At 45.6% G+C, this 14,729-nt stretch overlaps 1 protein-coding gene across 2 annotated transcripts in view; it reads left to right on the plus strand.

Moving 5' to 3' along the window:
* LOC138738569 (junctional adhesion molecule B-like) overlaps nt 1-14,729 on the plus strand; it is a 54,597-nt gene that overhangs the window by 13,613 nt on the left and 26,255 nt on the right. For both annotated transcript variants that reach the window (XM_069889028.1, XM_069889027.1), the window contains exon 2: nt 14,505-14,570. In XM_069889028.1, coding sequence (XP_069745129.1) covers nt 14,505-14,570 — 66 coding nt within the window. The remainder of the gene's footprint in view (nt 1-14,504; nt 14,571-14,729) is intronic.

Consider the following 14,729-nt stretch of genomic DNA (forward strand, 5'->3'; position numbering starts at 1 on the left):
TGCTTTGCTCACAGGAATGAATAGAGGGAGACTGGGGTTTCCATCTTTGATATAGCCTGTTTCTGGTCCAGGAATGCTAAACCAACCACAGTGAATCTTCCCATCCCCCTGACCTCGACCAGAGTTCACAAACTCGGTGATGCCACATCCACGTGCAGTTCTGGTCACCTGCCAAGAGGAAGGAAGTCATTAAACTAGAAAAGATTCCTGAGGATGTTGCCTGGCCTGGAGGCCAAGAGTTGTATCGGCTGGGGATTTTCTCCCTGCAGTGTAGGAAACTGAGAGGTGACCCTATGGGGGTTGATAAAATCACAAGGGGTCAAAGATTTGGTCACAGGATAGTGGAGTCTAAAACCAAAGGGTGCGGATTGAAGACTCTGGGGGGGGGGGGAAGCTTTAAAATGGACCTGAGGGGCATCTTTTACACGCAGAGTGGTGGTGGTGGGTGTGTGGAACAAGGTTCCAGAGGATTAAAGGCGGGAACAGTTACAGCATTTAAAAGATTTTTGGACAATTTCACAGATGGAAAAAGTTTGGAGAGACATGGGCCAAGTGCAGACAAATAGGACGAGGTCAAAATGACATGAAAGGTTCCCTTAATTGTCAGGTAATAAATTTCAAACGTTCAGATTTACATACATGACGTCACATACAACCCTGAGATGTTTTTTCACTGCGGGCCAGGCAGAATCTCTACTTATCGGCCCTGCAAAAAAAAACTACTCAAGAAAAGATACGTATAGAAAAGAGAGAAATGTAAACAGAAAGGCAGTACAAACATACTGTGTAATACAGAAAATAAATACTCATTAATAAATAACGTGCAAAGCAGGAGTCCTTAAATGAATCGAGTTTGTCATTGAGGAGTCTGAAGGTGGAGGAGTAGCAGCTGTTCCTCAACCTGGTGGTGTGAGTTTTGGAGTATCATTAAAGATGTAATATAAATGGTATTCTTCAATCTTTGTCTGCTGTAAGGCAACCAAAGATTCATGAGCATTTTCCCTAACAATAAGAGATGAGAAGCAAAAGGGGGTCCCTTCAGAGATGCTGTGGGCCCATGGACTCGCCCCCCCCACCTTGCAACCGCACAGATGTCCTGGTTAGCGTGGATGTGTTGGGACAAAGGGCCTGTTTCTGTGCTGTGCAATGCTGCAATCTCTGTCCCGATGGGAGAGGGACCTGTGGATTTGCAGCCAGCCCTGAAAAACTCATTTCACTGCCACGGGGCAGACGGAGCCTGTGGACTCCTGTGGAATTTCACTCAGCTGCTGGGCGCAAGAGGCACCTGTCTTTGGGAATGCCACACACTCCTTCCCAGTTCTCCCACAGTGGGAATGTTTTGGATTCCATTGCACAAGTGAATTTGTGCCCATCCTTGTTGTTCAGTCGTTTTCTTCCTCCATGTGTGCAGTTCGCACTCATTCAGCCGTCCGGACAGAAGGCTTTGGAGATGGTCAGTGACCGACCGAGCTGGCTTCATATTTTGTGCCCAGCGAGGTACAGAACAAAGGGAGCCCATGCGCTTGAGGCAGGGACTCCGGGCTACCGAATGCATTGCCGGGTTTGGTTATTTCCTTTGGCCTTCATTCTTTGCAGGCTCCAAAGAAAAGCTCCACAATAATTCACAAGTGCTCTTGCTAAATGATATCACACTGTCCAAGGTTACAGTTCACTCCCTGCCCCTCCCCCCCACCCACACAGCCCATGCTTGATGGGTGTATGGTTGATTTCACGCAAGACTGGCGATGATGTGCAGTTCCGTGGTGGTGCCTGTAATCTCTGCATCTCTTGACAAAAGAAACAAGCTGGGAACTTCCTTTCTCTAACAATGGGTTTAATCTTTCCCAGACACGATCTCAGATCTTCTAGTTGCAAGATTAATAATTCAATTGTTTTTGTCAAAAAAACCTTTTAACATACTGACTGTACATGTATAACTTGACTAAACAGCATTTCTCTGGACCATGGGACACACAATGCACAATACATAAAGACCACATAAATAATCAAAATGTATATATAAATAATCAGGATGATTTCCAGGGTTACATGATGCTGCTTAATCAGCCTGTGGGAAGAAGCTATTCATCAGCCTGACAGACCTAATGTTCCTGAACCTCCTTCCTGATGGTAGTGGGTCATAGATCCTGTGTGTGGAAAAAGTCATCTATAATTCCTTGAACCCTGTTTAGACAACTGTTAGTTAACTCTGATTTATCAACTCTCCAATTGTTTCGAAATACAGATGGTTCAGCATCTGGGTCAGAGGATGTTGGTTTCCGCACTTCTTTCACACTCCAGAACCGCAGTGCACGTGGCTCTCTTTACACCCACCGGGGTTCCCAGTTTCAATGTGCTGTATGAGGACTATATGTCATGATCTGCCTTGAGATGCATTATGGGATGAAAGGCTCATAAAATGGTGTGAGAACAACCTGTCTTGGACAAAACAATGGAGATGATGGTGGACTTCAGGAGGACGAAGGTTGATCACTCTTCATTAGACATCAATGGTTCCGTCGTGGAGAGCACCTTGGCATGCTTTTAAAGAATGACCTATCTTGGACCCACAACACCTCTTCATTAGTCGAGAAGACACAGCAGTGCCTACATTTCCCAAGCAGGTTGAGGAGGGCAAGGCTACCATTCCCCGCCCCCCCAGGAGCATAACTGAGAGCATCCTGAGTGGCTGCATCATTGTGTGGTACGGTAGCTGCAATGCATCAGACGGTAACTGTATACAGAGGATCATAAAACAGCTGGGGTCTCCCTTTGCTGGGAGCATTGGATATACAGGGTTCAAGGAATTTTCCACTCCACAGATTCTTCAGTCCCCTACCATCAAGAGTAACGGACGGCAGCATCAAAATCAGGACTGCCAGGCTAAGGAGTATCTTCTTCCCACAGGCTGTGAGACTGATGAACAGTATCCTGTAACCAAGTAAATTATCCCAAATATTTAAATATATTTATTTTGATTATGTGATCTTTTTGTGCTGTGTATTGTGTGTGCACCGCAGAGAGTGGAGAGATACTTTCATTGGGTTGTATTTGTACAATCAAATGATAATGAACTTGAGAAAAAGTGACTTTTGAATGTTCTGCCAACTCTGTATGAACTTTGTGCCAATGTAGTAAAAACACAGAAATGCTGGAGGAACTCAGCAGGTCTCGCAGCGTCCACAAGAGGTAAAAATATATAACCGTCATTTTGGGCCTGAGGCCTTCCTTGGGTATGAGGAAAAAGTAAGGAAGTTCCAGAATTCAAGGAATAGCATAGGGACAGATGGGGATAAATGGATAAGGAGAGAGGAGGCCAGGAGAGAGGAAAGGTGAGAATTGATTGGGGGAGGGTGGGTTTGGCTTTGTGAATACAGGGCTGAGGTAGAGGGAAAATAGAGATTTTTGTTACATAGATTCTGAAGTGTCTCCCTACCCTCTGGGAGTGGCTGCTCACACAGGAACAACCAAAACTCCAAATGTCCGTATCACACCGCGTATTTAGACAGAATGGCGCAAGTGTGGTAATTAAGGATGCAGGACTTGTAATGCCGCTGCAGCAATGTCAACCTTAACATCTGACGCATGTGGGATGCACAGCTCTACTGCAGTGATGTCAAGTGTGACGTGAATCACGTGTCATTGATGCGTGCTATTCATTGGCCCGTTGTTCGCGGAATGCCCGCAGTTAACTTTAGACTGCAAGCGTTCCGGGAAATGTATTAGGGGTCGATGGCAGAGTTCCTTGGTTCTTTTATTACAATCACAGCGTCTGTAGACTTTTGTGTTTTACACCACTTTGTTCTGATGTAAATCAGTGTTAGTTGGAAGACAACCAGAGGCTTCATCCCCAGGGCTCTGAGCATTGTTTATTCCCCAAATAGGCATCACTAAGTTATCTTGAATTATCAGGACATTATTACATTACAATTTGTATGGTTTCTGTAAACAAAGTAACAGGAGGTCTAGAAGCAGTAGGATTCACGTTGGCATCTGCGCCATTCGGTAAGATCACGGCTTGTCTTTATTTTCCAAAGATAAACTTTATTCACAATAAAAATGTATACAAAGGAAAACAGCACACTTTTTATATATTATACACACTCTTAATTATACTTGTTCTGTACTAATACCATTAATGTGGCTCCCTGCAGTTACTCCCCCTCCATTGTTTCAGGGACTTCCCTTCGGTCTCAGCTGTTCCGGTAGCGGAAGGACTCTAGACTGTGTGGAACATGAAAGTCTGCAGATGCAGTGATTGTAGTAGAAATACACTTCAACACTGGAGGAACTCAGACGGTCTTTTCAGTGTCCAAAAAAGCAAAGATATATTGCTGATGTTTTGGGCCTGATTCCTTCAGGGAATAAGCAGAATGAGTTAAGAGCAGGAAATCTCAGAGAACCCAGACAGTGCTGGCTGGGGTAGGAATCCAGACCAACAAAAGATGTTAAATGGATATGATAAGGAGAGAGGTGAGAATTTATTATGTCTGTGCGAAAGGAGACAGGGAAAAGGGAGAGACAGAGCTGGAGTAAAGTGACCGGGAGAGAGGGTTTTAACAAAAGCCAGAGAAGTTGATGTTAACACCATGCAGTTGGTGGGTCCCCAGTAGGAAGATGAGATGTTGTTCCTCCAATTTGCGGGTGGACTCAGTCTGGCAGTGCACGAGACCATGTACAGACATGTCAGCAAGGGAACGGGACAGGGAATTGAATATGTGCTCCCTCTGGGTTTCCAACACCTGCCTTGTGGGCATTCTAAAATGCAAACAAGTTTGCATAACATTAAATTCAAAATTCCCAACGAATATTTGTTCTACAAACTGACAGAATTATTTTCCCTCCTGTCTACTTTTAGAAATAATTCTTTTTAGCAACCCTGTGCACTACTAACACCGTTCATTGCAATACCCTGGAGGGACAGTTTATTGCCACAGGCATCGAGATGGAGTGAACCACTTTATTTTGCATGCTATCCAGGCAGACCACCTTGTGTTTAAATACAGCAGGTAATGCTGTAATAAAATAAAATGCAGGGTACAGTGTTAATAAGTATAGAGAAATTAAATTTTAAAAATTTAGAGATATAGCAAGGTAACAGGCTATTTCGACCCATGAGCCTGGCTACCCAATTTACACCCTATTAACCTACAACCCCTGGTATGATTTTGTAGAGTAGGAAAAAAATCTGGAGCACCTGGAGGAAACCCACGCAGACATGGGGAGAATAAACTCCTTATAGACAGTGTGGGATTCGAACCCTATTCCCGATCACTGGTGCTGTGTAGTGTTGCACTAACTGTGCCACCACTAGTAATGTTAAAACAGTACAGTCTTCTTATTTTACCAGCGTGGTCCATTTAAGTGTTCAACAGGAAGGTCTGCAGATGCTGTGATTGTAGTTAATACATAAAAGTGCTGGAGAACCTCAGCAGGTCACGCAGCACATCCGTGGGAAGGAAAGGGATATAACCGACATTTTGGGCCTGGGCCCCTTTGTCGAGATGTGAGCAAAAAGCAGGCAGGTATTTGAATTTTTTTTCAAAAAAAGGTAGGGGGAGGAGGAAAAAGAGGCATGGGGAGGAGCACAGGTCCAAAGGCAAGAGGTCAAAGGTGGATTTAAATGGGAAGGCAAAAGAGAAAAAGGCTGAGGTGATAATGGCAGGGGGTAGCTCTCAAATGGAGCTGGAGGAAAGGAGGCAGAGGGATGGGAGAGAAAGGAGTTTAACTGAAGGTGGAGAGGTCACTGTTAATGCCATCTGGTTGGAGAGTTCCCAGACGGAATATTAGGTGTTGTTTGCAGGTAGCCTCGGTTTGGCAGTGCATGAGGCCATGGACCACCCAGTGGCCAATCATTTCCATTCCGCACCCCACTCCCACACCAACATGCACTACCAAACCAAGGCCAGCCATAAATTGGAGGAGCAACACCCATCTCTGTCCAACCAGATGGCATTAACATAGATTTCTTCAGCTTCCATTAGGCCCCACCCTTGTATCCCTGTCTTCCCCATCTCTCTGTCTCCTTTAATCCGGCACTCTGCCCCTCCCCTCTCCATTCAGAGTGCCACCCCCTCCCTCGATCACTTCTCCTGCCCCCCCCCCACCTATATCCACCTAGGTATGACCTTGCCTGTTGCTCTGTGCTCGTCCCCCACCACTTTATTCAGGCACCTAACTGCTCCTGGTTATATCCCTTTACTTCTTATGGATGCTGCGTTAACCTGCTGAATTCCTCCATCACTTTAAGATTTATTGAAGAGCCTGATAAGAGCAGGAAAGGAATCTGGAGTTTTGTACTTCTCAGCTGCATGTACTGCCAATCAGAAGGGGTGAGAAGGGAGTGGGCCTCGCATGGGATGGCCCTTTTAATACAGTGGCAGCTTTCCCAAGACTGTGGGGAGGTGGAGATGGAGTCCATGGAGGGGAGATCAGCTTGCCTAATGGTTTGAGCTGCATTCAGAACTCTCACCAGTTTCTTGCAGTCTTGGCAGAGTTGATCCCTTCCCAAACTGAGACGCACTCCTTTCTATTGATGGACTGGGACACGAAACCTTCTGTGGTGTATCAATAGAAATTAGTAAGAGATGTTGGAGGCGTGCTGAATTTCCTTAGGTATCCGAGAAAGCAGGGTCACCAGTGTGTGCTCTAGGTTGTAGTACCGATGTGGTTGGACCAGAACATGTCAGTGCCATCTTCTGAGAATTTGAAGCTCTCTGCCTCAGGACCATTGACCTAACCAGGGACATGTTCTCTCGTCCATTTCCTTGTCAGTGACCAGATCCTTTGCCTTGCTGGCATTGAGCGAGAGTTTGTATCATGTCACGTGTTTCCTGGCACGGAGAAAATGGGCTTGTGGAGGCCTGTGAATACGGAACCTGTTTGTTACCAGGAATGGCTTATACTGTGAAACAGTGGGCCACAGGACTGACAGGGGTGGGTGGAGGTTGCTCAACAAAGCATCAGTTCAGTCTTGATGGGCTGAAGGACCTGCTGCTGACTTGGTCAGAGACCGTGGAGTTGAGGCAGCATGACTACGTGATTCTGCACACGTCCCCTTGTATCTGCGGAAGGGTTTTGATTGCAGCGGATTGGAAAGGAGATAGTGATGGAACTTCCCAGACAGAGTCGCCCCATGCCAGAATTAGGCTTGCTCAGCAGCCAAGGAAGCTGACCATCTCCTCCTGCAGAGTATGGTGGTGTTGTCTTTAATTGACAGGCTGTGGAAGGATCTGAGGATGTGGTTTTCTTTTTCCTTATTACTTAAGCCACACAGTGCAGTAACCGGGCCTTTCCACCCAATTAACCTACAACCCCCAATTCACTTTTGAAGGGTGGGAGGAAACCAGAGCCCCCTAAGAAAATCCACGTAGACATGGGGAGAACATACAAACTCCTTACAGACAGCGGGAGGTTCGAACCCTGGTCCCGACCTCTGGTGCTACAACAGCGTTGAGCTAATTGTACCGCCCTTTATTCTCCACTAGCTCCCTACAAATCCACTCTAAGTGACATTGATTCCAATAAAAGCACACAAGTCCTGGAGTAACTCAGCAGGTCATGCAGCGTCCATATGAGGTAAAGGGAATATAACCAACGTTTTGGCCCTGAGCCCTTCTTTGAGATATGAGCAAAAATCAGGCTAAGTAAAAAGGCTGTGGAAAAGGGAAGAAAGGGCAGGGGGAGGGAGCACATACAAACAGACAAAGGGTGGACATGGGGAGGAGGACAGGAGAGGAGGACAGGAGAGGAAAGGTGAGAGTTGATCGGAGGAGGGTGGCTCTGTGAATGAAGAGATGGAGGAAAGGAGACAGAAAGAGGGAAAGAGGGGGGAGCTAATGGAAACTGGAGAAGTTGATGTTAAAATGTTGGGGAAGAGATACAAAAGTATCAGTGACCAAATCGGCACAGTTGGTGCAGCAGTTAGCGCAACGCCTTTACAGCGCCAGTGATCAGGACCGGAGTTCAAATCCTGCGCTGTCTTTAAGGAGTTTGTACGCTCTCCCAGGGTCTGCGTGGGTTTTCCCCAGGGGTTCTGGTTTCCTCCCATCTTTCAAAATGTACCAGGGGCTGTAGATTAATTGGGCGGCACAGACCCGTGGCGGAAATGGCCTGTTACCATGCTGTATGTCTAAATTTTAATTTATAGAAGCACCATGCTGAGGAATATCTTCTTCCCATGGGCAGTGAGAAGGCTGAACAACTCTCCGTAACTCTTCTTAAGAATATTTATTTTTACATATGTAATCTGCATATCATGTTCCTTTATTGACATGTAATAGTACAGAACATAATATTACAGGAAATTGCCTTCTGCCAGCCGTAAGGCAGACAAAGTGTTATCACTGGTGTGGCCTTGTGTCCCTTGTGTAACATTTGTTTGTACGTGTGATTGCACCGTTTTCCACTGTGGACCAGAGAACATTGTTTCCAGGGGTTGTAGAGGTACAATCAGATGACAAATAAACTTATTGAGGGTGCCCAGATGGAAGACGAGGTGTTGTTCTATCAATTTTGCAGGTGGCCTCAGTCTGGCAGTGCATGAGACCATGGGCAGAAATGTCGGCAAGAGAATCTGCTCAGAGACCGCTCCCATACTGTATCCAGTCTGCTTATGAAACTTGCGCTGAAAATCTACAGCCTTTAAACGGCCTGTTGAAGGAGCTGACTGTGGTCTGTTTTAAAATTCTGCCCCCTGGGCCAAAATGGCAGCAGCCACGAGGGATTGCAGGCTCTGGGGAAGTGGAGGACTGATGCAGGGTACCCAAAAATGGGGGGGGGGGAACCACCTTTTGTTTGAGAAGGAGAAGTAGAAGAGACAACCCACGGGACAGGGGTTCTGAGGTCGATGAACCCATGGGCAGCGGGCTGCTGGTGACTCGAGGCGAGGAACCCATGCAGGCTGCGGGCGACTGCGGTTCAAGGGACTTGCACCAGACTGCTGGAGACTGGTTGTGGGGGTGGGAACCAGGTATCAGATTTGGAGGTCAGGTTTGGACTGAAGGCTGTGTGATTGCAGGAGAACTGGAGGCGAATCCATGGATACTCTGTGTGAACTCTCTTCTACTTTTCTTACTCCGACTGTAAGAGGGCACTGGTCATTTTCTGCTAATGGAGAAACTTTGTCTTACAGTAGACGAACTGAAATGTCATATAATATCACATTTTCTGTTTTATTACGTGACAATAAAATAATTTTGAAAGAACCTGCTCTGCTGGAGTAAGTAAGAATTTCAGTGTATATGTATTATTACGAGCTCAGAGGACCCCAAAACCCACCAGCAATAGAAATTCACCAAGACAATTAGTTACTTTAACAAAAGTCACTTTTAATTATCTTTAAACATGAAAACAGGATCAAACTTTAACTTGTTATATTAACTTAACCCCCTTCTAATTCTAAACACGTGTATGTAATGTGCATAAGTTCAGGGAAGTTCTTTGTTTTATTCATAGTCCAATCATTCACTTCTCACTTCTCAGTGTCAGGCAATTCTTAAACTGTGCACAGAATTCAACATTTATGAATCTCCACCAGGCTCTGCTGCTTAAAGTTAAATGGTTACCATTCAGAAAGGTCCTTGTTGGTTTCAGAGAGAGATTTGTTGCTCACTGGACACACACAAACTGGTTTCCTCCAGTCACTTCAGTGTCTTGCCGAAGAAACTTGCCCTATCATGGGTTTTCCAAATGATAACCTCTTCTTCCAGGTCACCACAGAGTTCCTCTTGTAAGGACCACAAGGGGTTTGAACAGGCTGAACTCAGAACTCACAACCCATCTTCAAAATTGGGTTTTTCAAATAGCTTGCCATTTTGCAGCCTTAACTTTAAGAGAAATCCTGTTGGTTCTTTCATCTCTCTCTGCTTGTAAAAACCATATGACTTCTTGCAGGGCTCCATACCCAATCCTTGAAAGATCTTATCAGCCTCTGCCTGCACCTTGTTCCATTTGCACCTACTTCTGAAGTTCCTTCCAAAGCTGTTCCATTGTCTCTGCAAACTCATGGAGCCTGAATGTCTGGGTTCAGCAAAGCTCTTGCGTTTTAAATGAGATGTGAAGTGTAAGTATCTGTTTGTGAAGTACCTACACCAAACTTCCCACAATCTATCTCTTTTAAAAACATATTTATATATAATATATTACCCATAACATTATATTGATTTTGGGTGGATGATCTTAAACATTAAAATTATAATTTGGCCCTGTCTGTAAGGAGTTTGTACATTCTCACTGTGTCTGAGTGGCTTTCCCCAGGTGCTCTGGTTTCCTCCCAACTTTAAAATAAAATTACGGGGTTTGTAGGTTAATTGGGACATTTGGGCGGCCAGGCTCGTGGATTAGAAAGGCCCGAAACCATGCTGTACGTATAATTTTTTTTTAATTGCACGCTCCCCACAGCTTCCTCTAGAAGTTTGTTCCATATGCATACTATGTGGAAAAATGCCCATCGGGACCCTTTTTTAAAAAAAAAATCATTCTCCTCTCATCTTAAACCTATAATTGATTATTGGGACATAGTTATCCACCATTGCAATAGGGATCACATGGCAAAAGGACTGGCAGTTTTGTATTCATGAACAGAGTGGTATAAACAAGCCAGCCTTGTTCTGGATGAATGCCATTCCCACTGCGTGTCCCTCCTTACAGACTGTGCCAAATTTGAACCAAGTCACTGGTGTTATAATAGCAACATGCTACCAGTACACTAACTGTGACTTCAACAAGTCGTTTCTTTCCTTCCCTGAATCCTTGGTTTATTTTAGTGACCATTCACCACAGTAAGAAGTGAGAAGCAGAAACTAGTTCAGGACATTCAGCCCATTAGGGTTGCAAATTCAGGCTGGTTACCCAGTCCTGCTGTTGTGAAGAGTGAAGGTGGTAAAGATAATAAATAAAAACACCAAAATGCTGGAGGGACTCAGCTGGTCTTTTCAGCATCTATAGGAGACAAAGATACATTGCTGACATTTTGGGCCTGAGCCCTCCCTCAAAGAAAAGGCAGAAGCAGGATATCTCAGAAAGTCTCAGAATTCAAACAATGGGAGAAGAATCTAGACAACAAAAGGTGTCGGTTGGATACGATAATGGACTAGGTAGAAGTTATCATGTCCTTGTGAAAAGAGACAGGGAATGGGGAGAAGATGGGAGAAGCGAATGGGGGGGGTGAGGGGGGTGGTTAACAAAAGCCAGAGAAGTTGATCCTAATGCCTTTGGTTGGAGGGCACCCAGTTAGAAGATGAGGTGCTATTCCTCCAATTTATGGGTGGTCTCAGTCTGGCAGTACATGAGACCATGGACAGACATGTCGGCAAGGGAATGGGATGGAGAACTAAAATGGGTGGCCACTGGGAGACAGAGCCGAGGTGCTCAACAAAGCGATCTCCCAGTCTGCGTGCAGTCTCTCCAATGTAGAGGAGACCACAATGGGAGCACCGGATGCAGCAGACGACCCCTGCAGATTCACAAGTGAAATGTTGCTTCACTTGGAAGGACTGTTTGGGGCCCCGAATGGTGCTGAGGGAGGTGGTGTGGGCGCAAATGGAGGATCTCCTGTGGTCACGGGAGTAGGTGCCATGGGGGGTGATTGCTGGGTGCACTCCATGAAGATCATTGCTGACTTCTGTCTCTGCACCATTTTCAGAGGGAATTTGTGTTTTACCACCATGAAGGAGGTACAGGAACCTGAAGATGAACACCCAATGGTACAAAAACAGTTTCTTCCCCTCCGCCATCAGATTTCCAAATGGCCAATGAACCACAGAAACAACCTCACTTTAAAAAAAAACCTGTAATTTATATCAATATTTTGCGCTTGTAACGCTGCAGCAAAACAACATATTTTGTGACACGTTCATTTCACGACAATAAGTTCTGATTCTTGATTCTCCAGCACGCTTGTGTACTGCAGCCAATTGATATGGTGCCATTGTTTTGGATTAAGAGTCTCCCTCCCCTGCTTTGGGTCAACGGTGTGTGTTTTGCAGACAAAACTGTTTGTTACAAATCAGCCATATTAATTTTGAAACTGATTACTGGTTTCAACACGTTAGAACATTAGGTTGCCTGAATTCTTTGTATATCAGCATAATTCCATAACTCCTATATCGTCTCTAACACTGCCATGGGAATCCTCTTCATCTGCTGAGCTAAGAGAGGTGCAGCAGGGAAACAGGCCATTCAGCCCTCTAGGTTTATACTGACCAAAGTTCAAAGTCCAGATTTGTTGACAGATACACACATGACTTCACATGCAACCTTGAGATTATTTTTCCTGCAGGCAAGGCAGAATTGTCACTTATTGGTAGTCCAAAAAAACTGTAATCAACATACACATGTAAAAAAATGTAAATAAAACACTTTGAAATACAGAGTGCACAAGTAAGAGTCCTTAAATGAGTCCCTGATTGAGTTTGTCATTGAGGAATCTGATGGTGGAGGGGCAACAGCTGTTCCTGAACCTAGTGGTATGGATCTTGTGGCACCTAGACCTCTTTCCTGATGGCAACAGCGAGAACAGAACTTGTGCTGGGTGGTGTGGGTCCTTGATGATTGCTGTAGCTCTCCCATGACAGCATACCCTGGAGATGTACTCGATGGTGGGGAGAGTTTTGCCTACGATATCTCAGACTGTGTCCACTATCTTTTGCAGGGCTTACACTCAGTGGTATTGGTGTCTCCATACCCCAGACTGTGATGCAGCTGGTCAGCACACTTTTCACCATACATCTGTAGAAATTTGCCAGGGTTTCCAATGTCATACCCAACCACCAAGTACAGGTGCTGATGTGCTTTCTTCACAATGCCATTAGTGTGTAGGGTTCATGAATGATTCCCCCGAGATAGTGACTCCCAAGAACTTAAATTTGCTCACCCTCTCCATCCATTAACCTTCATGTTATGTTTGTCCCATTTATTCTGAGACCCTTCACTTTGAAGCCTGAGCAAACACGCTGGAGAGACTCATGGGGTCAAGCAGAGAGAAGAGGGCAGTCAGCTTTTCAGATTGGGATGAGGGTGGGAGGGAGAACTAGCAAGTATCAGGTGGAAGGGCTATGGTGGGAGGACTCCAGATGCAATGCAACATTGGACAGGTGAAGGTGGGAGAGATGGAGCAGGGAGATTAACCAGGCATGGGGGCGTAACTGGAATGGGCAAGGAAAACGGAAACTGGTAAAAGAGAGATGGAAACAGTGGAACCCAATTTCTCCAAAATTGGTTAAAAATAAACCAACGTTCACACCCTGGTTTCTGGGCTCCCCTGATATGGACATTGTTCTTTGAACCTTTGCCACATGAAGGACACTGTTTGACCAGCTGACCTTCTCCAGCATTTTGAGTTTTTACATCAACCAGAGTCCACAGATTTTTGTGATTTACTAGTGTCTGTGGTTCATTGACGGTTCAGAAATTTGATGGCAGAGGGGAAGAATCTGCTTTGGTGCCACTGGGTGTTTGTCTTCAGGCTCCCGTACCTCCTTCCTGATGGTAGCAGAGAGAAGAGAGAGTGGCCTGGGTTAGTGGGGATCCTTCAGGTTTGAAGGTGCTTTCTTGAAACTCCGCCTCTCGTCAATGTCCTTAATGGAGTGAAGACTGATGCCCTTGATGGCGCTGGCTGAGTTCACAACTTTCTGCCTGATCCTGTCCTGTGCCCCTTAATTCTTGGTCCATTGCCAACAATTTGCCCATCTGAGTAAGTCCATCCATGTCCATCCATGTACCTGTCCAAATGTTTTTTTAAATGTTACAATTGTCTCTGCCTCTGGCCATTCTTGTTACACACACCCACCTATTCTGTGGTGGTGGGGGGAGGGGGGTGAAATCTGGACCTCATTTCCACTTTAAATCTTTCCCCTCTCATCTTCCACCAACATCTCCAAGTTTTTGACTCCCCTATTGGTGACTACTTGCATGGTCTGCGTCCCAAATGGTCAAAAGCAATTCCCTTAAAGTGCTCCTCGGAGAGCATGCAATGGTTCTGAAAGGAGGTAAATCCTGTGACAACTCTAAACGAAGAGCTGGGGAAAAGGGCTCGGTGAGTGTATCAGAGGTGTGATAATCAGTGGAACGACCAAGGGGGGAGGGGGGATCGGTGTTTGTAACAGCCCATCGAGCCTGCCCCGCCATTCATTCATGAGCTGATCCCTTTTCCCACTGAGCGCCACTGCCCAGCCTTCTCCCCATAACCTTTGATGCCCTGGATAATCAAGAACCTGTCAATCTCTGCCTTAAATACACCCAATGCCATGGCAGCCATAAGGCCTGTGGCAACATAGTCCACAAATTTGCCACTCAAGCTGAAAAAATTCCTCCACATCTCTGTTTTAAGTGGATACCCTTTAATCCTGAAGTAATTCCCCCTTGTCCTCAACTCTCCCACCATGAGAAACAACTTTCTACATCTACTCATTTTGTGCCCTTTCAACATTTGATATGCTTTAATGAGATTCCTACTTACTGCACCTTCGTTGCCCTTCTTTATCCCTCTTTCTGATTGTCCACAGTCCACCGAACCAGCGGAGTCCATATCGAGCCTATAAATGGTGATGTGGAGGTCAATGAAAATGAAGGTGAGTAGTGACTGGCTGATCCTCGTGGGTTTGGTTCTGCTTCCTAACTTGTTGCGAGACATCACCATTTGCTCCTCCTCCCCCACCAAGAGGGTCTCGAACAATGGCATCCCCTCCCTGCCTCACCTTTGGCCTTTTCAATTAACTGCCCCAATCACA

The sequence above is a fragment of the Narcine bancroftii genome, chromosome 7 (genome assembly GCF_036971445.1).
Source record: "Narcine bancroftii isolate sNarBan1 chromosome 7, sNarBan1.hap1, whole genome shotgun sequence".
NCBI classification, from domain to species: Eukaryota; Metazoa; Chordata; class Chondrichthyes; order Torpediniformes; family Narcinidae; genus Narcine; species Narcine bancroftii.